At 47.8% G+C, this 24011-nt stretch overlaps 3 protein-coding genes across 7 annotated transcripts in view; 1 reads left to right on the forward strand and 2 right to left on the reverse strand.

Annotated features, from left to right (window-relative positions):
• The window catches only part of Akap8 (A-kinase anchoring protein 8), a 20731-nt gene extending 1657 nt beyond the window's left edge, over nt 1-19074 (reverse strand). The window contains exons 1-13 of the mRNA XM_023717018.1: nt 19002-19074; nt 15640-15678; nt 13226-13258; nt 12385-12664; nt 11303-11816; nt 10638-10767; nt 10372-10418; nt 9152-9185; nt 7218-7305; nt 4434-4575; nt 4083-4176; nt 2445-2575; nt 480-575 (exon numbers count right to left, since the gene is read on the reverse strand). Coding sequence (XP_023572786.1) covers nt 480-575; nt 2445-2575; nt 4083-4176; nt 4434-4575; nt 7218-7305; nt 9152-9185; nt 10372-10418; nt 10638-10767; nt 11303-11816; nt 12385-12664; nt 13226-13258; nt 15640-15678; nt 19002-19020 — 1647 coding nt within the window. The 5' untranslated portion in view covers nt 19021-19074. The remainder of the gene's footprint in view (nt 1-479; nt 576-2444; nt 2576-4082; nt 4177-4433; nt 4576-7217; nt 7306-9151; nt 9186-10371; nt 10419-10637; nt 10768-11302; nt 11817-12384; nt 12665-13225; nt 13259-15639; nt 15679-19001) is intronic.
• LOC105742397 (60S ribosomal protein L39-like) lies at nt 13805-14032 on the forward strand. Its single transcript, XM_012515053.1, has one exon. It carries the CDS (start codon nt 13805-13807, stop codon nt 14030-14032), a length of 228 nt encoding a protein of 75 aa, XP_012370507.1.
• Nucleotides 19075-19336: 262 nt separating the features above from the next.
• The window catches only part of Akap8l (A-kinase anchoring protein 8 like), a 39345-nt gene continuing 34670 nt past the window's right edge, over nt 19337-24011 (reverse strand). For 3 of the 5 annotated variants that reach the window (XM_023716798.1, XM_004632632.2, XM_023716800.1), the window contains 2 exons: nt 19788-19883; nt 19337-19705 (listed from right to left, as the gene is read on the reverse strand). In XM_023716798.1, coding sequence (XP_023572566.1) covers nt 19394-19705; nt 19788-19883 — 408 coding nt within the window. In that variant the 3' untranslated portion in view covers nt 19337-19393. Of the gene's footprint in view, nt 19706-19787; nt 19884-19987; nt 20103-20375; nt 20747-24011 lie in introns of those variants that run through there. The other 2 variants (XM_023716799.1, XM_023716801.1) reach the window with 2 other exon arrangements.

The following is a 24011-nucleotide window of genomic DNA, read 5'->3' on the forward strand; positions in this document are numbered from 1 at the left end:
CCAGGCGCAGGCCTGGCTGGGCTTGGTTCGAGAGGCTACATCTGTTGTGTAAGCGGATTTGTTTGGCCTTATTTTCTCTTAATGTTAGGCTGCAAAAGAATGTCTCTTTTGGGGCCGGGGAGATGGCTCAGTGGAAAAAGCGCTTCCCTGGCAAGCGCAAGGGCCTGAGTTCAATCCCCGGTTCCGCCAAAAAAAAAAAAAAAAGAACATCTCTTCATCATTTGCAGTGTATTACAGCCACACACTCAGGATTTCTTGTGGTGTGTTGTCACCACTGACAGTGATTAATCATGCAGTACACATTCACAGAGAAGCACCGTCTTAGAAACTGCCTGTTAGTTCATATCCTTGCCTGGTGCATCCCAGTGTCCCTCAATTTTTCAGAAGACTAGGAAATGCTACACATTGCATTGGATACAATCCCATCCTCATCCCCACTTCAAGAGCTTATCCTGTCCTTCAGATTCCCCAGCACAAACCTTGAGGTATTTTTCCAGCATCTTCACTATGTGTCTGTTATTCAGAACACTCTTAGCCACGTGGAGACTTGTTTTCTTGAACTGCTCAGCAGCCAACTGCAGAGAGAACCGAACATGAGCTCTTATAAGAACAACAGAGGAGCAAGAAAACAAAGCAACCAGAATTCAATGGGTTATCCCAAGGGACAGCCATCATTCCTTATTGAGGCAAAGCTTGAAATGCTAAGCTCCAAAAACGAGAGAAGGCACCTAATAACCTTTGGGAGGTAGATGATACAACCAAACAGGAAAGTTTGACAAGAAAAATGCCAAAGATAGGCTGCTGTTAACCACATACCATGTGTAGAAGCAAACTTTGAACTATAAGTGTTACAAAAACAAACAAAAAATTATAAGCACTATAGACTTACTAGGGAAAATGGGCAAGGGTTTTCAGTAAATTATTATTGCTTTTGTAATAATTTCAGTAAATGTGATTGCCACCGCCCAAGTGGCTGTTTGAGAGTTTGTATGCGCATACATTAATCCCTTGCTTGTAGAGTGCTTTTTTGCTGATCTAGTTCTGGGAGATGTGTGATCAGCTGTTGATGTCCCTGTATATTAGTTGGGAAAACTAAAAATAGGAAATGTCAGAAGAGAGGGCTGTAAGGACTGCCAGTAGACCAAACACAACCACTCATTATCATTTATAACTATGTTTATCACTAGACACAGATCCCAGGGCCTGCACGAGGAACAGTCACTCCCATCACTCCTTACTATCTGCTGGGGACTGACTCCCAGGTCCACTCAGAAAATCCAGACACTAAAACTCCTTACATCAAATGGCTTGCTTGCTTGCTTTTTCTGAGATAGGGTCTCTCTGTAGCCTAGGCTATTCTTGAAGTCATGATCTTCCTGCCTCCTCCTCCTCCCAAGTGGTAAGATTACAGCTATGTGTCATATTCTTCCTACACTTTAGAAGACTCATAACCTAATACAATCTAAATGCTATGCAAATAATTATTGCAACTCATGGTTTAGGGAATGACAGATGAAATATCCACTCCAGTTGTTTTTGATCTACTCTTGGCTCAGTCTATGGATGAGGCACTCAGGGATGAGGGCCAGCTGTATCCATGGGCAGGGACTTAAAACCCCTGCCTTATTGGTCTTAAACAGCCTCAAGTTCTTCAGCCAGTTAAGATTAAACCAGTCCAAAACCTAGGCCCCCAGACTCAGCTTACATAATTTTTGGCAACTATAGTTTACCTGGTGATTTATAGGGAATACTCGTAACAGAATTTCAGCTATGGTTTTTTTTTTTTTTTTTTTTCAGAACCAGGGATTGAACTCACGTCCTTGCACTTGCCAGGGAAGCACTTATTCCACTGAGCCATCTCCCCAGTCCCTCAGCTATGGTATTTGATCATTTCTTTCTTTCTTTTTTTTTTTTTTTTTAAAGCCTCTTTTTTTTTTTTAAACATTTATTTGTGTGTGTGTGTGTGTGGCCAGCTCAGCCCACCAGGGGGCGGGGGCTGGCTGGCATGTGGGGCTGGGGGATCAAACCGTGGTCCCTGTGCTTTGCCAAGCTTGTTCCAAGTAGGTGCTTTAGACCACTGAGCCATCTCGCCAGCCCCACTGATCATTTCTAAGGAACACATTTTTTTCTTCTAAGCAAAACATTTCTCTAAGATAAATCCTTACTATGAGGTCCAAGTTGGTCTTGAATTCCCAGCCTCTGACTCCTAGCTGGGACCACAGGAGTGTTAACAAGTCTGGCTCTTGTTTTAATAAAACTAGATGATTTTAAGCAAACAGATTTTTTTTCCCTCTTGGTATGAAAAAAAGGATTGGAAGAAAGGGACAACAAATGGAACAGACTCAATGAAAGCCCTACAGATGTGTTCGCAGTGAGACACAGAATGTTCCAATCTACACCCCACCCCTAGCAGTCCAGGACTGCCCATCCCAGGGAGGACACACCCTGCGGTTATGGTTGTGGTCCATGGAGTGCAGGTGCCGCTGGAGGAGCTGGTGCTGTGCAGGAATCAGCATGTCACAGGCCAGGCAGTGTGCAGCCTCAATCTTCTTGAAGAAGTGCTCCTGGCCAATCCCTGTGATGGAACCCAAGTGAGTGATCCTTCCTCAGTTTCTTCAACAAGTCCCACATTTTGCCCCTAGAACTTTGCTTTTTCCTTTTTTTTTTTTTTTTTTTGCCATTTTTGAAGCAGGGTCTCACTAGCATTTCAGGTTGGCTTTGAGCTCACTTCACAGCCTAGGCAGGTCTCATAAAGATCCTCAGCCTCCTGGGTGCTAGGATTATAGGCATGCACCCACTGTATCTGGCTACTATTCTTGAGACAGGGTCTGACTACCAGTTAAGGTGGTTCTGCACTGACTGTGCAGCCCAGACTGTCTTTTCTTTTTTTCCTTTTGACAGAACCAGGGATAAGCACTTATTCTACTGAACCATCTCTATGGCCCCCCTAGACTGTCTTTGAATCCTGCCTCAACCTTCAGGGCTGGGATCACATTATCACCATCACACCCAAATCTTTCTCCCACACTTTCTAATGGTTAGGCCTGCCTCTATACTTGGGAATTTCACATGTTAACTTTTCTTATCTTTCTAGTCCTCACCCTGACATCACTGATAAACTCCTTCTGGAGTCTGATCTCCATTAGGCCACACCTGGTGCTTTTTCCCATAAGACTTAACTTTACATTCCCAGGACCCTGAGCTGAGGATGGAACCCAGGGCCTTGTGCATGCTAGGCAGGCATTCTATCACTGAGGCACATCCACAGCCCTTGAGAAAAGTCTTGTTAAGTCACACAGACTGGTCTTCAACTTGTGACCTTCTTTTATAAGTAAAAGAGATTACAGGCATGCACCACCAAGTCCACCTTCACAGAATTTCCAGGGTTCTGTCAATGCCTTGTGTGGGGGATTAACAACTGGTGGTGAACTTGTTAACACCCAGCAGAAGAGAATCAGCATAGTGCTGGGTGTGGCAGGCCCACCCGAGCATTGCTGCCGACATAAAAGGAGACTGAAGAGGAAGACGTGAACTGTTGATTTTCCTAGAGAAGCTTGTCACACTGGTTTTCCCAATATGAACTCAGCTGTTCTCTCTATCTCTTCATTGGAGGAGCTAGGGACCTTTGCTATGGCTGAGAATGGCTGCAATTCTCTTCAGGGGAGCTCTGATCTTTGAGTGTCGCTTTCTGCCTCCAGTGCAGAACCCTCATCCCATCCTGGCCCCGATCCTTCGTTCTACTCATAGACTTTCGAGTGTCTACCATGGACCTTTGGGCTTCCTAGTGCAGACCCTTCAAACAGGCTTGCAGAAGACATTGTCATGGACTCTTGGCCTTGAGCTGAACTTGTGGGGGCACTGCCATGGGCTCTAGCTAGACTCGTGCAGGACATGAGCATAGGATCCAGGCCCTCAGCTGGACTATTTGGGTCTCTATAGATCTCCTGCACTCTTGCACTTCACACTTTGGGTACTATAAGATAATCCTATACATTGTGCCCTGTGTTGTTTCCTTTACAAACGCCTGACTATAACACCTTGTGATTATCCAGAAAAACCTATATCACGGGATCACAACTCACCTTTGAAAGGGTCTGGTTTTGGTTTTGGGCTTTCCTTTTCCATCAACTCCTGACGTCGCTTCTCAATCTTCTTATTTCTGTTTATGATGTACTCCTTGAGGGTGGAAGACAGCACAAAGTAAAATGAGGATAGTGTCTGTGACTTTTACCCAATCACTCACAAGGCTGTAAGATGCCATGGGAACAGCTCTGTGGGTACAACTTCTAGAGCTCTTTGTTGACTCTCTGTGACCTGGAGACTTATACAGCTATTTTAATCTGGGAAAAGTTTCAACCACATTGAAGCTTTTCCTTTTCTTCTCTGCCAGGGGTCACCTGGAAATGCTCTGGCAAAGGCCAAACAACCCTTACCTGGAGGAACTCCACCGTCTTGTCAGGCAGTTTGGTGCTTATAAATCGCAGCGTCTCTTTGTGAAATTTGCTCTGCAGGTGTTTCTGGATTTCTTCATCTTCAAAGCTACGGAACTTGCACACAGAGCAGGCAAACTGAATCCTAGAGAAGGAAAATAAAAGTAGTGAGGTGGAGATAAACTTATCCCTGGGTACAGGTGAAATGGAAAAGGAAGTATGGCTTCTAATTCCTTTTCTTTTTAGCCAAGGTCTCAAAATGCAGTTTAGGTATTATGCCTAGACTCAAACTCAAGGCAATCCTTCTACCCCAGTCTCCTGTTGGGATCACAGGTATGTGCCTCCATGTCTGGCCTTAGGAAATGTGACTTCTAAACTAACATAAGCCTGTAACTTCTAGTAGGGGGCACACTGCAGCAGTTACCCAAGCATCTGAAGAACAAAACACAGCCCTGAAGTATTTCAAGAAAATGACTCATGCACTAATTCAGCCATTCTGTCTCTGAACCAAAGATCCCTCACAGAATATGCTAAGGTAGTGATTTTTGAGATTGTGGTGTGGACTCCCTAAGTTCAACTCCTTAGCTTCTCACTCAGCTGAGTCTGTCTGAACCACAGGGCTTTTTTTTTGCAGAACGGGGATTGAACTCAGGCACTTGTGCTTGACAGGGAAGTACTTATTCTACTGAGCTATCTCCTTGGCCCCTCACAGGGATAACTTCTGAAAACCTCATTTCATATGAAAGAAAAATTCCTGAAGACCTCACACAATTCAAAGTTCACATAACCCAAGGTGGATTCCCTCATACTCCATAAAGAGCGAGCATATAAAGTTCTACAGGGGAAATGATGCTTCTTTGTGGTATGCTGTCAGGTCTCACTAAATGCAATCAGGCTGCATGTGAAGAAGAAACAGCAGCTTGCAGCACCCTGGCCCCAGAAGCAGGATGCCCCTTCCTTGGAGACTCCAGTGGTGCCGGGGTTAAGGGTAAAGGCCCTGTGGCACTCAAGACCCTTCCATTTTCAACCTGAGGCTTCTGGCTCCCAGTGCCTGGCTCAGTTTTGTTTCAGTGGTAATGGGGACTGAACCTAGGGACTTGTGCATGCTAAGCAAGTGTTTTGGTTTTTTTTTTTCGGTCTTTTTGTTGCCTGAACAAAAAGACCGAAACTTGCAAGGATCTGAACTTGCAAGGATCCTCCTGCCTCAGCCTCCTGAGTGCTGGGATTGCAGGTATATGCCACCACACCCAGCTGAAAAACAAGTTTTGATGAAGTCTATACCACTTAGGAAAAAATAAACATGGTTTCTGTTTTCCCAACTCTTATTAGTCCTCTCCCTTCTCCCCTCTCCGTGCTGCAGCCACTTTAGTACCTTTTGGGTTTGGTCCTTTTTTTTTTTTGCATTTTTGAGACAAGGTCTCACTATGCAGTTCAGGCTGGCCTTGAGCTCACTTTGTAGCCCATGCTGGTCAAAATGATCGTCCTAAGGGCTGGGGAGATAGCTCAGCAGTTCAAGTCCCTGCCTGGCAAGCACAAAGTTCTGAGTTTCATCTCTGGTACCCAAAAACCCCCAAAACCAAAAAACTCAATGATCCTCCTGCCTCAGCCTCTGGAGTGCTGAGATTACAGGCATGTGACACCACACTCATGCAAGATTTGGCCTTTTTTTAAAACGTGTTTTTCGGGGGCCTGGCCCTAGCTCAGTCCTTTAAGTGGCTGCTTCCACAAAGCTGTCAGCCTCAGGTTGCTGGAGTTCGAACCTCACAACTCTCCCGCTGGCCAAAAGTGCCCTGAAGGCATTCGAGGAACAAAAAAAAAAAAAAAAAAACAAAAAAAACAAAAACATTAAAAAGTGTTTTTCTTTCCCCTTCCTTATAACTCTAGAGATCAAACCCCGGGCACTTCTAAATCACCCTCCACTACACTTCCCTCCCAGTCAGGGCTTCACAGAGCTGTTAACTTGCCTGTGTGGGACTCAAACTTTGATCTTCCTGCCTCCCTCACTGCTGGGATTATAGGCTACTGCCACTGGGATTATAGGCTAGCCATTGGGTGGCTAGTGCCAACCAGCCCTTTTTTTTAATTTTATTTATTTATATGTGTGTGTGTGTGTGTGTGCGCGCGCGCGGCCAGCTCAGCCCACCAGGGGGCGGGGCTGGCTGGCATGTGGTGCTGGGGGATTGAACCCTGGTCCCTGTGCTTTGCTAAGCTTGTTCTAAGTAGGTGCTTTAGACCACTGAGCCATCTCACCAGCCCCAGCCCTTTTCTATTCTTACTCTATTTCCAAGCAATGTCTAAATGGCCACCTATGCCCGTTTTCTCCCTATGTCGAACTCCAGAAGTGGTTTAGATTTGGACAGGGCACCAGGGTATCTTTTAAATGAAGATCCCCTTAAAGGGTGCCAAATGTCAAATGTGGGACAGCACACCCTTTTGGCTTGAAGGGAAAGGAAGCTCCTTTCCTTGGTAGGTGTATGTGGGCCACAAAACCCACCTACCAGCAAGGGTGCAGTTCTAAAGGCAAAAGTCAGCGACAGAAACCAATTTTTCAAGCAAGAACAGAAACTTAACTTTACCTCTGTTTTTCCCTACTCCTAACTCTCCCAGCTTTGTCCTCTACAAACTTGGCTAATGTTTCCTGACACTTGGAGCCAAGTCAAGCCACACCCAACCCTTGCAGAGGACAGGCGAGCTTATAACAGCCTGGACAATGCCCAGGTCCACCTCTATTCTGTGGGGGTTCTGCCTCCACTTCTCACCTCTGAATGGCCCCCACTGACTCCTCACCTGTCAGCTGCTCGGTCCCGCATCCTGTCTCTCCTCCTTTGCTTTTCTCGCCTCTTCTTCATTTCCTCATCCTCCTCATCCTTCTCTCCTGTAACAGAGAAGTCCTTAGGAGATGCTCTGAGGGGCTTGCAGAGGAGTTAGCTTCAGACCCTCACAGGCTGCAGCTTGGCTGCCACACCCTGTGCCTAGCCTCCGCCTTCATAGCATGGCAGGTCCAGGACATCCCAAGCACTGAGGGGTGTCAAAGGCTCCTAATGGACAGGAGCCTTTGCTGAGGATCCACAGGAGTCACTTTACTCCTATGGCTGGCAGGCTGGGATGGACCTGCCCATCCTATTGACATGGCCCACCTGCTGTCTTGCCCCAGCCTGGCTGTCCAACCTAGCACGGTCATGGAGTCTTCTCCCACTGTTATGTAAGGAGAGCAGTTCTCTCCACACTGAGGCGGCGGCTGGCTTGCTCAAAAAGGAAAGCAAGCCGCTCATCGCCTTCTTTTCCCACCTCAAGGTGGGCCACTATGACAGTCCCCGTCGGCCTTGTCTGAGCTAGGGCCCCAGCAGGATTAATAGTCCTTGCTGGCCCATCCTCTATCTTCTGTTCACAAAAACTGCCAACCTAGGGCTTTCTGCTTTCCCAGGCTGCATGGGAAGCAATCCTGGAAACAAAAATGGGAAGAGACCACCTGGTCTTCCCGTGTGCCCGCTGGGGCCAGCGCAGGAGCTCCTACCAGAGCCATGCGGCTAGCATCCCAGTGAGGCCAGGCCAGGTCCCAAGGCCCGGACCAGAGGCCGGATGCTGAACAACGTTGGATAAGCATCTGAACTGTGACCCCTACCCCTGAAGCCAGTCCAGAGACTGTCCCACGAAGATGGCGACCGGCGGGCGCTGCTCAGAAGCCTCTCAAAAGGGCGTGTGGGACTTTTGGCAAGAGGTCACTGCCTGAAACTATGACTGCTGTTTAATAGCAAAGTCATCCCGGGTAGGTAGCAGGACCTGTGCGCAACAAACATGTCACCTTTGCTTTAGCATTTACCCGGCTGCATGAGCTGCTGAACACTTGGTATGGTCCCGCACTATGGACACAGCTGCTCCGATACATTGGGGGCAGGAGGGAGGGGAACTCAGGTTGGCTAGGGCAAGGGCCTTCACCACTCAGAGAAAGGGCCAGCCTGGGATCCTGGGAATAACCAGCTATGGACCAACCCAGAAAACAGGGGCAGAGACGATGGCTTTTGGGAGAGCTCAAGGCAACTGTGGCTCAGGCTGCTTTTCCAGGTCACTCCAAAGGATATGACCTTGTTCTTTCTTGCTTGCTGTTTTCTTTGGGCTTCTGAGTCAGTCTCCTGTCTTGGAACTGATCAGACTTACAGTGATGGCTTCTCTCTTGAGACATAAGCTTGGGTCCACTTGATGGGCCGCTTCTACTATTATACTACCGAGCCCAGTGGGTATCTGCTATCCCATTCCTGCTTGTACTATGGCTGCCAACAGCCACAGCATAGAGGCCAAAGGCACAGCTCTGGGCTGGCAATGGGGTTAACTGGACAAAATGAAGCCCAGAAAAGAACAGTACAGTGACTTGTACTGACCCGAGGGGGGACAGAAAACAGGCTAGAGGGAGCCTTGTCTCTCTCAGGTTTCTAAGATACTTCCTTCCCTACCACAAGCGTCACAAGACACCCAGAGACACCTTACCCCACCCCCTAGACCACAATGAGTGAGGCAAATGGGCTCATTTCCAACAAAAGCTGCTTCTAGACACTGAACAGCACCTGGGGATGAGTGCCACAACCTAGGCGACCTAGGCCCACCCAGCAGTCACAGCCCCTCTTCTCTCCCAAGTGAGCTGGCTCACAAGCCCATGCTGGCTAGAAGCTGGGCAGTGAGTATAGGACAGACACAAAAAAGCTGAAAGGACACTGGGTGATGCCTACCTCTCTGCTTCCCAGCGTCATAGAATTCATCCTCCTGAAAAAGCGTCCAGGTAAAGTCAGATGGTTACGTATTTTTAGAATTTCCATAGCCAGTCTAGCCCTCTCCCACCATCTGTTGTGTAGCACCTGGCCCCAAACCTTGGGTCCTGGGCCTTCATGAAAGAGGCAATGTGGGGAACATGCCTCAACCTGGAAACTGAGTGTCAAATTACTACTTCCAGCTGTCTTTTAAAGACCATGATCATGATTTTTCTGTTTTTAAGCCAGACTTTGATTTCTCTCTTCCACTACAGACTCTGGCCCCTAGAATGCGCATAACCATGGTTGGGCAGGAACCCATGCACCAAGGGGAAGTTAAGAAATTCTGATTTGTGTAATGTTTTTTTTTTTTTTGAGACAGGGCCTAATTCTGTAGCTCATGCTGGCTTCAAACTCATGGCAATCCTCCTTTTTCAGCACCGAGTGCTGGGATCACAGGTTCGTGCCACTAGGTCCAGCAGCCATGCCTAATTCCACCATTCCTGACTGAAAACAGGCTTTACCAAAGCATTTGTTTATATGTAACTCAGAGTTCCAACAAATGCACTGAATCCTAACTGAAAATCTAGACAGAGCCAAAGCCTTAGGCAACAAACCCAAGATTAGTGACCAGATTTTCAGATTTCAAGTTTGAGCATCAAAGCAGACAAATGGGGAGCAAGAATAACTAAGGTTGCTCCTTCCTCTATCCTCCCTGCCCTACTACCTGTCTGGCCTTCAGAAGTACTAGAACAGCCTCCTCAGGCCCTACCCCTGTAGGGGTCAGCATCTGCAGACAGCAGAGCAAGCAACCTCCCCGCAGTGCATGGTGCTAAGAACTGGGCAGACGCTACTTTCAACATGGACCACAAGGACTGAAGAATGAGGACACAGCCTGTTACATGAATCCCATTACATGTCTACTGGTCCACACTCATCACACAAGTGATGGCCCAACATTATAAGGACACAGGAAGCTAAAGAAGGTACTGGAAATTGTTTTTTTTTTTTTTTTTTTTTTACAAAGAGAACAATTGTAGTCCAAACATTTAGAAGCCTAGCTACAGGTTGTGGTATCAAATCTATTTAGCGGTATATCAAATGGAGTCCACTTGGATAGCTACTCCTATTTCTTTGTGAGAAAGAGCAATAAAGAAAAAAAGCCTCTGAGACAAAGGGGCTGACCCATAGCGTAGACTTACACCCCGAAATTCTTCATCTCCTGACCGGAAGTCACCAGCTCCATCATCTGCCAGACACAAGGGAACAGGAAAGGTCAGTTCCTGGGCAGATGCACCTATTCCATTTTGCTTTCCAAAGTGGTGTCCTGACCATAACAGGGGCTGAGGGAAGACTGGAAATGCCACCCAAATAACTAAATATGCAAAGCTTGGACAGGTCAGGGAACATTGCAAGCAGGGAATGGACTTGTCTCACACCCACCCAGCCTGTCAGGCCCCAGATGTACCATTGTCTGAAAAATCGCCTTCGCTGTCAGCACGGGTCAGTTTGGCATCTGGTTCCTCAAACATTGGAAACTGCTTCCGCTTCCTGCCCATACTGTCTGGTCCGAAGCGCTCAAACCCTCTCCTTCTGGTCTATAGATACAAGCACATCCCATGTACCACTTCCCTGGGGCACTGTGAGATACCCCACAGAAATAAAATTTGCAAAAGTAGAGAACAAAGGCAGAAAAAGGTCTTTTCAAAAAGCTAAGAGACAACACAGTTAAAATTCAAAGAAAACACTATGCTCAATGAAAGAAGGCAGAGAAAAAAACCAGATGAGTAAGTGAAGAGGACCATCAGAAGGAACAGGGAAAGACTGCTAATCAATATGTTCTTTCCTGGGTTATGAATATGTTCTACAACTAGACTGTGGAGATAGCACAATTCCCTGAACTTGTTAAGAGTAGAATGGAACCTTAACTTAAAAAGTGAGTATGTCTTTCCCCTCCCACCCCCCAGAACCAGGGATTGAATTCAGGCCCTTCTGCTTGCCAGGGAAACGCTTATTCTGAGCCATCTCCCCGGCCCAAAAAGTGAGTATGTCTTGCAGGATATAAATTTCACCTCAAATACCAAGCTATTGAAAGATGCCAGAAAGGAGCAACAGAACCCTTTGGGTACTTACCCGATCTCTTATCCGAGCCTGTGATCGGCCACATCCATAAGGCATGGTGTTGTCATATCCACCAGTCCCTTGCATTCCCATCATGCCATAGTCAGGGGCCATGGACTGGGAGAAGAGGGAAGGGGGTGGCCTGCTTGGGGAAGGGCCTCCCAAGCCTCGTCCACCCATGTAGTTTAGCTCATTCCAGGAAGTGGACAGGGGCTCAGTGGAGGCTGAGGGTGGTATGAAGGGGTCACTGCGCATAAAAGTGCTTGAACTGCTCCGGTCTTGGAAGCGGCCCGGGCCTGGGCCTGGACCTGGGCCCTGACTCTGGCCTCGGCCTCGCATAAAGCCATCGAGGGACCCTCGCTCCCGGGCTGGGTCCCGGCAGTCATTGTACTGCCCACCAAAGCTGCCATTGCGGTCAGTCCCCAGGTCGAAGTCATAGTCATAGTTGTAGCTGGGGCGGTATGGATTATGTTCGGGCAAGCAAGGCCTGGAATCATACGACTCATATGGCTGGAAGCGGAAGGAGCTACAAAGAAAGTAGAAGTCTATCAGGAGTGGCTGGGGACATTCCCCAGGGCACCCAGGCTGTCAGTCCCCACCTTCTTCTGATAGAAGCTAACCACCACCTACTAAGCTGACCTCCTTACAACCTTCTTCAGAACCATCCTGCACGCTGCCTCAATGTTTAGAAGGTAAAGCAGACCAATATCCCCCTTTAAACATCACTCAACAAAGGATATGGAGCCCTTGACCATAAGAACTAAGAATAGCATGATACAGAAACAAGAAATCTGTGTGTGTGTGTGTGTGTGTGTGTGTGTGTGTGTGTGTAACTGGGGATTGAACTCAGGCCCTTGCACTTGCCAGGGAAGCCTTGTTCTACTGAGCCATCTCTCTGGCCCAGAAACAAGAAATCTCAGTCCACTGCCCCAGACCTCAGCGACTTAGGGAACTGCCATGTTCCGCCCTCCACCCCAAATGGACCAGCTCACAGGGCCACACTCAGGTGAGGCAAAGAGGAGCAGACACCCATCCCCATTTGCACATCTGTGTTGGCAAGGGCCCCCCAGGGAAGGGCTCAGACCCATAATCACCTCTCCCGGTCCTGCATGCCCTCCCCACCGCTGCCGCTCCCGCCCCTGCCTCCTTCCTTGGACATCATGTCCAAGCGCTGGTTGATCTTGGCAATGAGAGAGTCAGAATTGTCGGTGCATGGTTCTGGACCATAAGAGGCCATGTGCATGGAAGGGCCCCCAGCTGCCAGGCCACCATCACTGGCTTTGGTGGCTTCCCATGAAGATGGGCCGTAGCTGTATGTTGCTCCTGCAGTGACGTTGGTGCTCTGGGCACCATAGTAATTGTAGTTGTCATAACCTAGCAAAGGGAAGAGGGAGGTCAGACCCCAGCAGCCACAAGGCTCCTCTCAGCAGACACATGCGCAGAACACCCGTTACCCACTGTAGAGGACAAAGTTCACAGCACCAAGTGCTGCTGGCACATATACTGTGCATGTGACCAGCTAAGAGGCAACAGGAGGCCAAAGGGACATGTGGCCTCACCTTAGCAGTTAAGATTCCTGGGTCAGACCCTAAAACTTATCTCCCTACCCCAAATCACAGGACACTGAAAGCCCAGGGATGAAAGTGTGGGCTGCTGACAGACCCATCTAAGAGATAATACTCTCAATGACACATCCACAGCCCTTTTGTAACAAGTTCTTCTTGAGGCTGGTGCAGCCCAGGCTCCCCTCAACATCCTGCGCTCAAAGAGCAGCAAAGACTGGTCTTATGCATAAAGAGAGCTCAGAAAACCATCCAAACCTCCCAATGGCCTGTCCTGTCCTCCCACCTTCAGAGAAGCTGCAGTCAGTCAGGCTGGGGCAGGGGTGGTCACACAGAGCCCAGTGCATACCGGTAGACTCCCAGAAGGACTTACCTTGCCAGCTGGCCACACCGCTTCCATATGTGCCTGAGGGGAAACAAAAGCATGCAAGAGCTTTAGAGGCAGAACAAGAATGCTTGAAATTGCCCTGGAGGAACAGCTGCTAGCTCACTCTAAGAGGAGCTGGGAAAGCCAAAGGCACAACAGCACTCAGGAAGGAGGGCAGGGGATGGCTACATCTTCAGAGTTCTCTCCCAGGTGAGCCTGGCCTCCTGTACTGGGATGTGGAAAGGAAGATGGTTGGCAGAGCCCTTGTAAAGGATCAGCTCTCACCAGAAGCCAGAGCCCAGGCACTGCCAACCATACTAATGAGGCAGCAGTAGAATTCATGTTCTCAACTCAACTGAGCAGAGGATATCATATGTCACAAGTGAATGACAGGGGAGATAGCCTCTGGCAACACGGTGACAGCCAGAACAGTGGTCCTGCTCCCAGTGGAAGTAGGGGCAGGTCCCAGGCTCATAAAATGAAGCTATCATCTCCTAACAGTGGCTGGCAAAAGGCAAAAAACCCCTGCAGCCCTCTTCTGCTTCAGTCTGCTGTCAAGTGTATGTTCTCGCCTCCTAGTTAACCATGTCTTCTCACAAGACTTTCACAATCAAACGAATCCTGACCAAGAAGCAAAAGCAGAATTATCCTATTCCTCAATGGATTGGGATGAGGACTGATAATAAAATCAGGTACAACTCCAAGAGAAGACACTGGAGGGAGACCAAGCTGGGGCTGAAAGGAGCTGCACATGAGCTACAATATGTTTACCCTCTGGGAGGTCACAGGACGACACTTTCTTTAATGGTCTAGATAATACTGAGGGCTGGTGAGAGAGCTCAGCGATCTAAAGCACCTGTTTAGGCAAGCACTCAGAGACGGGGCCAGCCAAATAGCTCAGCACATTGAAAGTGTAGGAATGGGGGTTCAATCCTAAGGCCTGCCACGCCCGTGCCCATGCTGGCCCTGCCCCAAGGTGTGCTGAGACGGCAACTGAGACTGGGCATGGTAGCAAAAGCCTATAATCCCAGCACTTGGGAGGCTGTAAACAGGTGGATCACTGAGTCCAATCTAGTAGTGAGATCCTGAACACCCTATAGATCCTTCCCTAAAATACATGAGGGGGGGAGGAGAAAAAAAAAAAAAAAAAAAAAGGCAGTCAGGGACTGTGGTTCAATCCCTGGCACAGCACCACATATGGTGCCAGCCCCACCTCCAGGATGGGCTGAGCCAGCCATTAAAAAAAAAGCTTAAAAATTAATCATTGAGGGCTAGCCAAACAGCTCAGTGGATTAACGTGACTGCAAGCAGAGGTAGGGGCCAAGAGTTTGATCCCCAGGCCTGCTGTGCTGGCCCCTCGGGAGGCTGTAAACGGGTGTTTCACTATGAGTCTGATCTCGCTGTGAGACCCTGAACACCCTGTAGACCTTTCCCAAAAATACACACACAAAAAAAACAAACGCCACAACAGGAGCCGGGGAGATAACTCAGTAGAATAAGTGCTTGCCTGGCAAGCACAATTGCCTGAGTTCAATCCCCAGGTCCACAAAAAAAAAAAAAAAAAAAAGGCTGGACCAATAGAATATGTTTAATCAGGAATTCTAACTTTTTTTCTATGATCAGTACTATTGAGTCAATAATAAATATTTGATTTTTAAAATTTCATTATTTATTTGGTCTTGTAGTGATCCTCCTGGCATGCAGTACTGGGGATTGAACCTGGGTCCCTGCACTTGGCAGGCAGGCACTCAGACCGTGAAGCTATCCTCTTAGCCCTAATAATAAATATTTGAAACCTTAAAGACAAAACAAAAAACCCTTGTGACCAGAGAGCATGTTTCAGGATTCCAAACAATGTGAAACTCACTGTTTGGACTCTAGAGCAAAGATCAGCAAAAGCCCCAGGCCATATCCACTTTACTGCTTGTTTCTATACAGCCCTCAAGCTAAGAATGGCTGTTATATTTCTATGGGGGTGGGAGGGAGAAACACAACCAAAAGGACATTGTGTGTGTGTGTGTGTGTGTATACACATATATATCATATAGAATTGTATGTACTGAATTTCTTGAACTTGAAGCTATTGTGAAAAATTTGTTACAGGAAAAACCGTCTGCACTCTCAAATATTTACCTACAGAAAAAAAAAAAAAAAAAAAAAAAAAAACCACTTTGCTAGGACAAACTATTTCACAACACGTGTAAGTAAGGAATAGTCAGTTGACGAGATCCACTTAATATTATCTATGCTGTACTATGGAGACAACATAGCCTGTAAAGCATGGCTTATAAAGCTGAAGACACCTACTATCTGACTCAGTACAAGAAAAGTGTGCTGACCCCGGGGCTTGGTACTGCCTGGCTAGGGCCCTGGGTGGGAGAAGTCAATGCCTCCTCACTCATGATGGAGGTCCTACTTACCCTGGGTGTTGGCAGGCCCAGCACTCCAGGCCCCATACCCTGTAAGAAGACAATGCTGTTAAGATTCTGTCCATCACACTAAAAACAGGGTTTTGCAACACTGCAAGATTAAAGGGATTGCCTCACAGGCTACTTTAGTGACCACCTTACAAGACTTAGGTCCTCCACATTGGACCCCACCCAACTTGAAGAGAAAACACCCTGGCAGACCAATCTGTTCAAACAGCACATCTCTCTCTCTCTTTTTTTTTTTTTTTTTTTTGCGGAACTGGGGATTGAACTCAGGCCCTTGCGCTTGCCAAGGGAAGTGCTTATTCCACTGAGCCATCTCCCCGGGTCCCAATCTGTTCAAACAGGAAGCTCCCTTCACTCAGCTCAAGAGACTAAAACAAATCTGTTTATCAGGATGGTTCCCAGGCTTACAAGAAACTCTGTAAATCTACAGAATAACACTCTGTCAATCAACAGAATACCACTGTCAGCCTGCACTTTCCTTTCCCAAGAGGCACCAGACCCACCAATGATCCCTGAGAAACCTAAAATTGTCCATGCCCCTTGGTGGGACTCCTTCCACCAATTTTAAATTTGTCTATAAAGCATGTTCCCTCCCTTTGTTGAAAATAAAGATGTGGCTGCTTGCTTTAATCCTGTCTGTCCTAGTAGTCTCAATTGCTCCTCAAGGTCTAGCCTGAAAAGTCAGCATAGGGCTGGGGAGATAGCTCATTAGCTCATTCGCGTAAGCACCAAGCACATCCCTGGCTGAGTTTGATCCCGGGTACCACAACAACAACAAAAAGGCAGCATTAACTCAGCCATTACCTTCTCTCTGTTACCCCTATACTGGCTGATGGCATCTTCCTACTCCAGCAGGCTGAGTGAAAAGCAGAAGATGGGAGGGAACTGGGCTTGGAAGTTAGTCTTGGCCTTCACCTGCTGAGGAACCTTGACGTATAACCTTCCCCATTCCAAGCCTCCACCCACAACTAAAGGTGACACAGGTAACACAGGGTCTCCCAATGTCTGCCCCACACAGCTGGAAAACCAGCTCAGATTGCTGCGAGGGATGTCTTATAACTGGGAACATAACTTGGGAATTTGGCGACATAAACCATGGCCCTTTGGGTTTCAAGTCCATGACCTTCAAACCCTCCAATGACTGCCTGGGTCTTTAAATTCCAGGGCTTCAGTCTGGCCCTAAAGCATCAGAGTGTCTTCCCATCCCTCTATGCAGGGGATGTAAATATGTAAATTACACTATTTAAATTTCTGTGTCCCTAGAGCCCAGCACACAGCTGGGTACAGGTAGCTGGCTATCTATAACGTCAGATGACTTCATTCTGGTGAAGCCCGGACATAGTCTCATCTCAGTCACCAGAATCCTACCACTAACTGAATGACAGACCACTTTGTCTACACAATAGCCAACCAGCAAATACTGCCACTCAAAGAGATGAGAGTGCAAAGGCTCACAATCTAGGGGACTTGATCCACAGTCTTACAGGGACTGACATCCCTCTGATGATCTCTACAGGCAACACCCTCCTCATTGGTACAGCAAAAAAGTAGCAAGCAGACTCTAACAAGTGAGCAGTCTTGGGGCTTCCTTGTGAGGCATTTATCTATTTACTTAATCTCAAAACATTTCTTTTTCTTTTTTGGAACCAGGATCCCAACGCAGGACCTTGCATTTGCCAGGTAGGCACCTTGCCGCTGGGCTATATCCCAGACCCCCTCAAAACATTTCTTGAGGCAAAAATCAAGGAGGCAGCAGTAATGTAAAAGTTTTAGGAGTTAGGAAATAGGGGACGCAACTCAAAATTTCTGGCAAAAATACCTGGTAGGAAACAAAGAATTATCTAGCCGGACTTTGAAAGCCTGGCTGCGTGTCCCTCTAGAGCTGCAGACACCCAACCACAAGCTTCAGGCAATTTCCTCACTTCTCTGGGAGTAATGGTAGAGCACACCAGTATGTAAGGCCGACACCCTAGGACACTGAGGCAGGAGAATCCCAAGTTTAATTCCAGCAACTTAGCGAAAGCCTATCTTACAAATTTCATTTATTTTATTTTTTGTATTTTCGGGAAGGGTCTACAGGGTGTTTAGGGTCTCACTACTAGATCGGACTCCTACTGATCCGCCTGTTTACAGCCTCCCAAGAGCTGGGATTACAGGAGCACACCACCATGCCCAGTCTCAATAGCAAGCTGGGGGTGGGGGTGGGCGGCATGGCATCTCCGGAGATCGCAGGCCTGGGGATCGAACCCCTGGCCCCTGCGCCGGCTTTGCAGGTGCTTTCATCTGCTGAGCTATTTGACTGGCCCATACCATACAAATTTTAAAAAGAACTACATGTGTAGCTCAGTGTAGAGTCTGCATTCAATTCCCATTACAGGGAAAGGGGGGAAGAGAGAGATCCTGCCTTCTCCAAGGGCTGCACTCAGGATGAGATCACCCTGACTTCTTCTATGAACCGCGTAGACCTACCCTGTATGTTCATTATTACTCTTGAGCAACTCTTGCTCTCAGCACAGAACAAGGCCTATAAGGGTGCTGTGACTCGAGACAGGAAGTAGATAGGCCCTACAGCAAGCAGGCCGTGCAGGCAAGTGGGTAAAGGGCACGTAGCCACCTACAGCGCCTCTTGGCTCCTCCAGGCCACCGTACGGGGCGGCCTGAAAAAGAACAGCCATCCTGTTGTCTAAACCCAAAAAAATCTGGTTTCCAACTTCGCAACACAGAATACTTCATATCTCGTCCTGCCTCGTCCTACTCCGGCAGTCGGTCGAGACGACCGCCCTAGGCCAGCACACGCCTACACAGCACGGGCCCAGCTCGGCTAACCAACAGCTTCTAGGACGGGCGCCCTGGGCCATGGATATTAGCCACGAGTCCGACCGAGGCCCTCGGACCAAACCCAGCCCTTGGGAGGGTGCGCAGAGCCCCAGGAACCCAGACTTCGACCTGGGATCCCAGCCGCGCGTCGAGGCTCCGCCCCCCGGCGCCGCCATTTTGTGGCGCCTTCAGAAGAGGAAGGCGGGACTGCAAAACCGAGGTCGGCAGTACCCGGCCCAGCCGCGTTTCGTTCGGGACTACGACTGTCCGATATGCCCGAGGAGGGCCCAGAATCCCCCCGCAGCACTGACCCCCTCCCGCACTCTGCTGGCCAATCCGCTCGCGGCGCCCCTGGAGCGACTGCGCCGATCCCCAATGAAGTGCGCGCGCGCGCCGCTCCCGCCTCTCTACAGGGCCGCTGTGCAGTCACCGTGCTCAAGCCGAAAGCCCTGGAATGGGGATTCCGCGCGATAGCAGCTTCCTTTCCCAGACAGGACCTTCCCACACCACGCAGAAAACCCCACACTGACCTCCGTAGCCTGGCTCCATGTCTCCGACGCAGCCTACCAGCCAACCCTTTTTCTAGTCTTCCACAGGACGCTCGCGTTTAACGTACCTTCCGTCACCCGCTACTGGAAGATCAGAAAACACGTCACTCTTCCTGCACTCCCATTGGCTAACTTTCGCGGAGGCCCCGCCCTACCGTCCAATCCACCTTCAGGGTCACTCAGGATCCGCGCCCGCAGCATCTCGGGAGTTGTGGTTGAGTCTATCAGGACCAAGCCCACGCAGGCGCGTTTCCCCCTCCCCGCGCGCAGGCGCACCACTCCTCCGTACCGCCCAAGGACACACAGATGCTTCGGACAGGGGGAAAATAATTTTTATTTGCCAGAATTTCCAGCCTCAGCCTCGCGGGGCCAAGTCACGGGACGCCTCCGCCGCCTTCTTCATCATCCTCCACATCAAGGCCTGGGATGCCGCGGATCTGCCGCTGCAGCGCCCCGCCCAGCAGGGGCACGGCGCCCTCCTCCTCCTCCTCCTCGGGGGGCGGCGGAGGCGGCGGAGACGCAACCTCGGGGGCTGGCTCCGGGGGAACGGGGGGCGGTGCAGGCACGCCCTCAGCCCCAGTCGCGGCTCCCACCGCTTCACCTAGCGCCGTCTCGTCCAAAGCGCTGCCCTCCACCTCCTCTTGATCCTTCTCCTCCTCGGGGCCGTCGGTGAAAGGGTTCTCACCCTGCAGGGAGTGCAGGGTGGCAGTGAAGGGGGAGGACCCAAAAGGACAGGGCAGGACTGGGACCAGTCGCTCCTTTGCTCACCTTAAGGTAGCGCTCTAGTTTCTTGCTGATGAGCTTGTTGTTAAGGATACTGCGGGCCACCATGAGTGAGGACTTCTTGGACTGCTCCATCATGAGCTGCAGGCAGGGCAGGTAGGGCTGGAGAAGCCGCTCCCAGAGCCATGGCCAGCCCGACCCCAACCTGTCAGACTGGACCCCACTGGACCCGCTCTCCAGCTCACCCTCAGCTCTGCCATCACATCCAGCCAGCCTGAGGAGGGCAGTGAGGCCACTCCTTAAGTATGGAGGCACGACCTGGTCTGATCTTTGACCAAATGCTCCATCCTTCCATACTGACTAAAGAGATAAATGTATATAGTTCTATATACTTGGGAATACTATTAAGCTGGGCTTAAGGGCACATGCCTGTAATCCAAGCGATCTGGGAGGCCGAAGCAGGAGGATTCAAAGTTGGGAGCCCAGCCTTAACAAGAGATCATATCTCAAAAAAGGGCTGGAATGTGATTTATTATAAAGATCCTGGATTCAAGAGTACCATAAAATAAAGTAAAATAAAACTATGTTAAAAGCCAAGTGTGGGCCAGGGAGATAGCTCAGTGGAATAAGCATCTGCCTAGCAAGCGCAAGGTCCTGAGTTCAATCCCTGGTACCAGAAAAACAAACAAGCAATTAAAAAAGCCAAATGTACAACCCATAAGGAATCAACTACTCTAATATCAAAGTAGCATGATGGGATCAAAAGGGAGAATATTTAAAAACAATAATACAAACAATAAAGTTAAATGACATGTCCTTCTAACCTATAGGATAGAGGGAACAAAGAAATACTTGCGGCAGTGGGAAGACTGTAAAGACACTTCTCTGCTGGTGGGATGATAACTCTTTACATGGTTTTTGGAAGGCAGTTTTGATAATTTGCATCAGTAATTCCTATCCCTGAGTTTAAGAACCGGAAATACACATGTACACTGGTTGTAGGGCTGAAAAATTGGAAAGTACCTTAATGTTCTTCAATGGAGAAATGAAGAAATAAATCATACATTTGAAAGAACATCATGCAATCCCTAAAATCAGTCTCATCTCTCCACTGGTATATTAAGAAAAATGTATTATCATAGCAAGTGTGGTGCATACCTATAGTCCCAGAGCTCTGCCAGGCTGAGGTAGGGTGACTGCAAGTTCACACCCAGCCTGGGCAATCAGCGACTTCATCTCAAAATAAAAAAATATATAAACAACAACAAAAGAGCGGGGTATAGTGGTGTATGCCTATAATTTCAGCAGGTGGACAGCCACAAGTTCAAGGCCAGTCGAGGTTCAAAACCTGCCTGAACTACATATCAAGACCCTGTCTCTAAATTAAAAAAGCCTCTGAATTCAATCCCCAGTACAGGGTAAAGGGGCGTGGGGAGGAGAAAAGAAGGCGAAATCTGTATACTGTGACCCACTTGTTTTTGTCTGGAAGAATTTCTACCAAGATGTTATACTATTTCCTCAGTGGTGGGAATCCTGGCCAATCTCACCTTTATCATCATAAAGCTATAAGTAGAAAAATGATGAGGATTCTATTTTTGTTGTGTGGGAGAGCCCGCCTCCAGGAAACCTGTTGAGCCCCAGACAAGCATAGAAAGCCTCCCTGTTTTTACATCCTATCCCACATTCACCTGTCTTTCTATACTACATGGGGAGAATTTTTTTTTTTTTTTTTTTTTTGCGGAACTGGGGATTGAACTCAGGCCCTTGCGCTTGCCGGAGAAGTGCTTATTCTACTGAGCCATCTCCCCGGCCCCATGGGGAGAATATTAACAAACCTCACACATGCTTATAATGAGTTATGGAGGTATACCATCAAAATAGACCACAGATACCACTTAGTTACTGTTTCTCACTTGCATCACATAAGCCTCTTCCCTGGTGCCCAGATGGATATATTAGAAGCTCTCCCAAATGAGACACATTTATTTGGGTTGTTTCCAGATTTTCAACCCAATAACCACCAGTATAAAAGTAAACACTTCTAGGCTGACTAACCAAGCAGTCTCCCCAATGTTATCTGATTACAATGAAAAAAGAAAATTGCAATGCAATTCATTCCTCCTCTGTGTTTATGGGTTGAGCCCAGGAATTAGAGGTCAGCCCAGCCTAGGCAACACGGTAAGGTCAGATCCCAAAAACAAGAGCCAGGTATGATCCCAGTATTCTGGAGGCTGAGGCAGGAGGATCACTAAGTTTAAAACCAACCTGTGTGAGTGAGTTCAAGGCCTGAGCCAAAGTGAAAGCCTGTCTAAAGAAACAAAACTATCAGCATTGGAGTTTATCACTGTGGCATATTTTTGCTGCTGCATAAAAGCAAAAGAATGTGTGCTGCCCCCTGGACACTTCTGTGCCCTACCAGCAAGCATAGTAAGGCTGCAGATCTGTGCATCATACCTGCCCAGTGTTCTAGTGAGGTCAACTCCTCTTTGGCTTCTGGATTTCCTGGCTTGCTCAGGAAGGCTTCAACATTCAAATAAAACCATGTATTTTTTCCTTTGTTTTACATTTACGTTTTCTGGGACTTCATATATGGCACAAAACAGGGATCTGATTTTCTTGTCCAGAAATTTATGAAACCAGCTATTATTTCCTACTATATTGAAATACAGATCCATACTCCCTTATTTAAAAAAATCTAAATTCCTAGATGCTCTAGAAAACAAAAGATCCTCTCAAAAGACTCATTTGGTGGCAGAACATAAGCTAACAACACATTTTGTCTTTTTTTTTTTTTTTTTAATGAATTTAGAACAGGGTCTAGAGCGTGTACAGGGTCTTGCTACATAAATCTGATTCCTAGTGATTCTCCTGTTTTCAGCTTCCAAGCACTGGAATTACAGGCACACGCCACCACACCCAGTCTCAGTTACCACCCGTTATAATCACTGTCTCAGCAAGCCCCAGGGGCAGGCCAGCACTGTGCGCTGGGTATCTAATGTGGTCCCTGGGTCTGCCTAGGCAGGTGCTTTAATCCGCTGAGCTATCTGGCTGGCCCTAGGTCATCTTTTTTTTTTTTTTTTTTTTTTTTTTTTTTTTTTTTTTTGGCAGAACCGGGGATTGAACTCAGACCCTTGCACTTGCCAGGGAAGCGCTTATTCTACTGAGCCATCTCCCCGGCCCCTAGGTCATCTTTATTTATCTTACTCGTACAAGTCACTTCAATTATTGATTATCCAAATACAAGGCACTTTTTCCAGATCCTGCTGGAGGTTATGGAACATATATCAGTCTTTCTCAAACACCTCCCTAAGGACTTAAGTGACTTGTACTATAACATACTGCTTTGTATTCTAAGGTAATGTCTGTCTCTGTCAGTCTCTCTCTCTCTCTCTCTCTCTCTCTCTCTCTCTCTCACATGTATAAAGCAAAAAGATGTAAAACTTTAATTTCATTCATTTCACCATTCTGACCTAGATCTGATTTGTACAATAAACATCAATTTTGGGAAAACTGGATTTTTTCTATTAAATTTTTTGTTTGGGGAGGGTACTAGGAATTGAACTCAGGGACTTGCACTTGCCAGGCAGGCGCTGTGCTGCTCAGCTACATCCCTAGCACGGGCTATTAAATATTACACCTGCCAAAAGTACAAGAATGTTCCTTCATTCATTGGGATTTCATATTCTTGGAGATCTGTAGTCCTTTCCTTTCATTCATTTGACCCAGTAAGCCCTCAGATATACCCTCAGTCTTTTTTCTTTTTTGAAGTGGTGTCTTTTTAACTTGCCGGGGCTGGGCTCCAACTTGCAATCCTTCTGCCTCAGCCTCAGTAACTGGAGATATAGCCATACATCCCTAGCTCAGTTATTTTTTTTTTTTTTTTTCCCTAGCTCAGTTTTGAGCTTTCTTGTTAAGTCTGTACTCACAGGTATTTCATGTATCATATAGTGAGAATTTTCCCCTCATTTATATTTCCAGTTGGTTATTACTAGTGTAGAGACAAATACAACCTTTTGCATGTTATCTTGGATTCCATCCCCATTACCCAATTTTATTAATTTAATTTATTTATTTATTTTTTGCGGTACCAGGGATTGAACTCAGGACCTTGCGCTTGCCAGGCAGGCGCTTATTCTGGCCTATCTCCCCAGCCCCAATTTTATTAATCTTAAAGATAATTTGCTGGGGGCCGGGGAGATGGCTCAGTGGAGTAAGCGCTTCCCAGGCAAGTGCAAGGGCCTGAGTTCAATCCCTGGTTCTGAAAAAAAA

This window comes from Octodon degus, unplaced genomic scaffold (assembly GCF_000260255.1).
Source record: "Octodon degus isolate 3935 unplaced genomic scaffold, OctDeg1.0 scaffold00050, whole genome shotgun sequence".
NCBI lineage: Eukaryota > Metazoa > Chordata > Mammalia > Rodentia > Octodontidae > Octodon > Octodon degus.

Coding starts and splice junctions, on each gene's coding strand:
- LOC105742397 (XM_012515053.1), top strand. CDS start 13,805: ATGTCTTCTCACAAGACTTTCACAATCAAACGAATCCTGACCAAGAAG.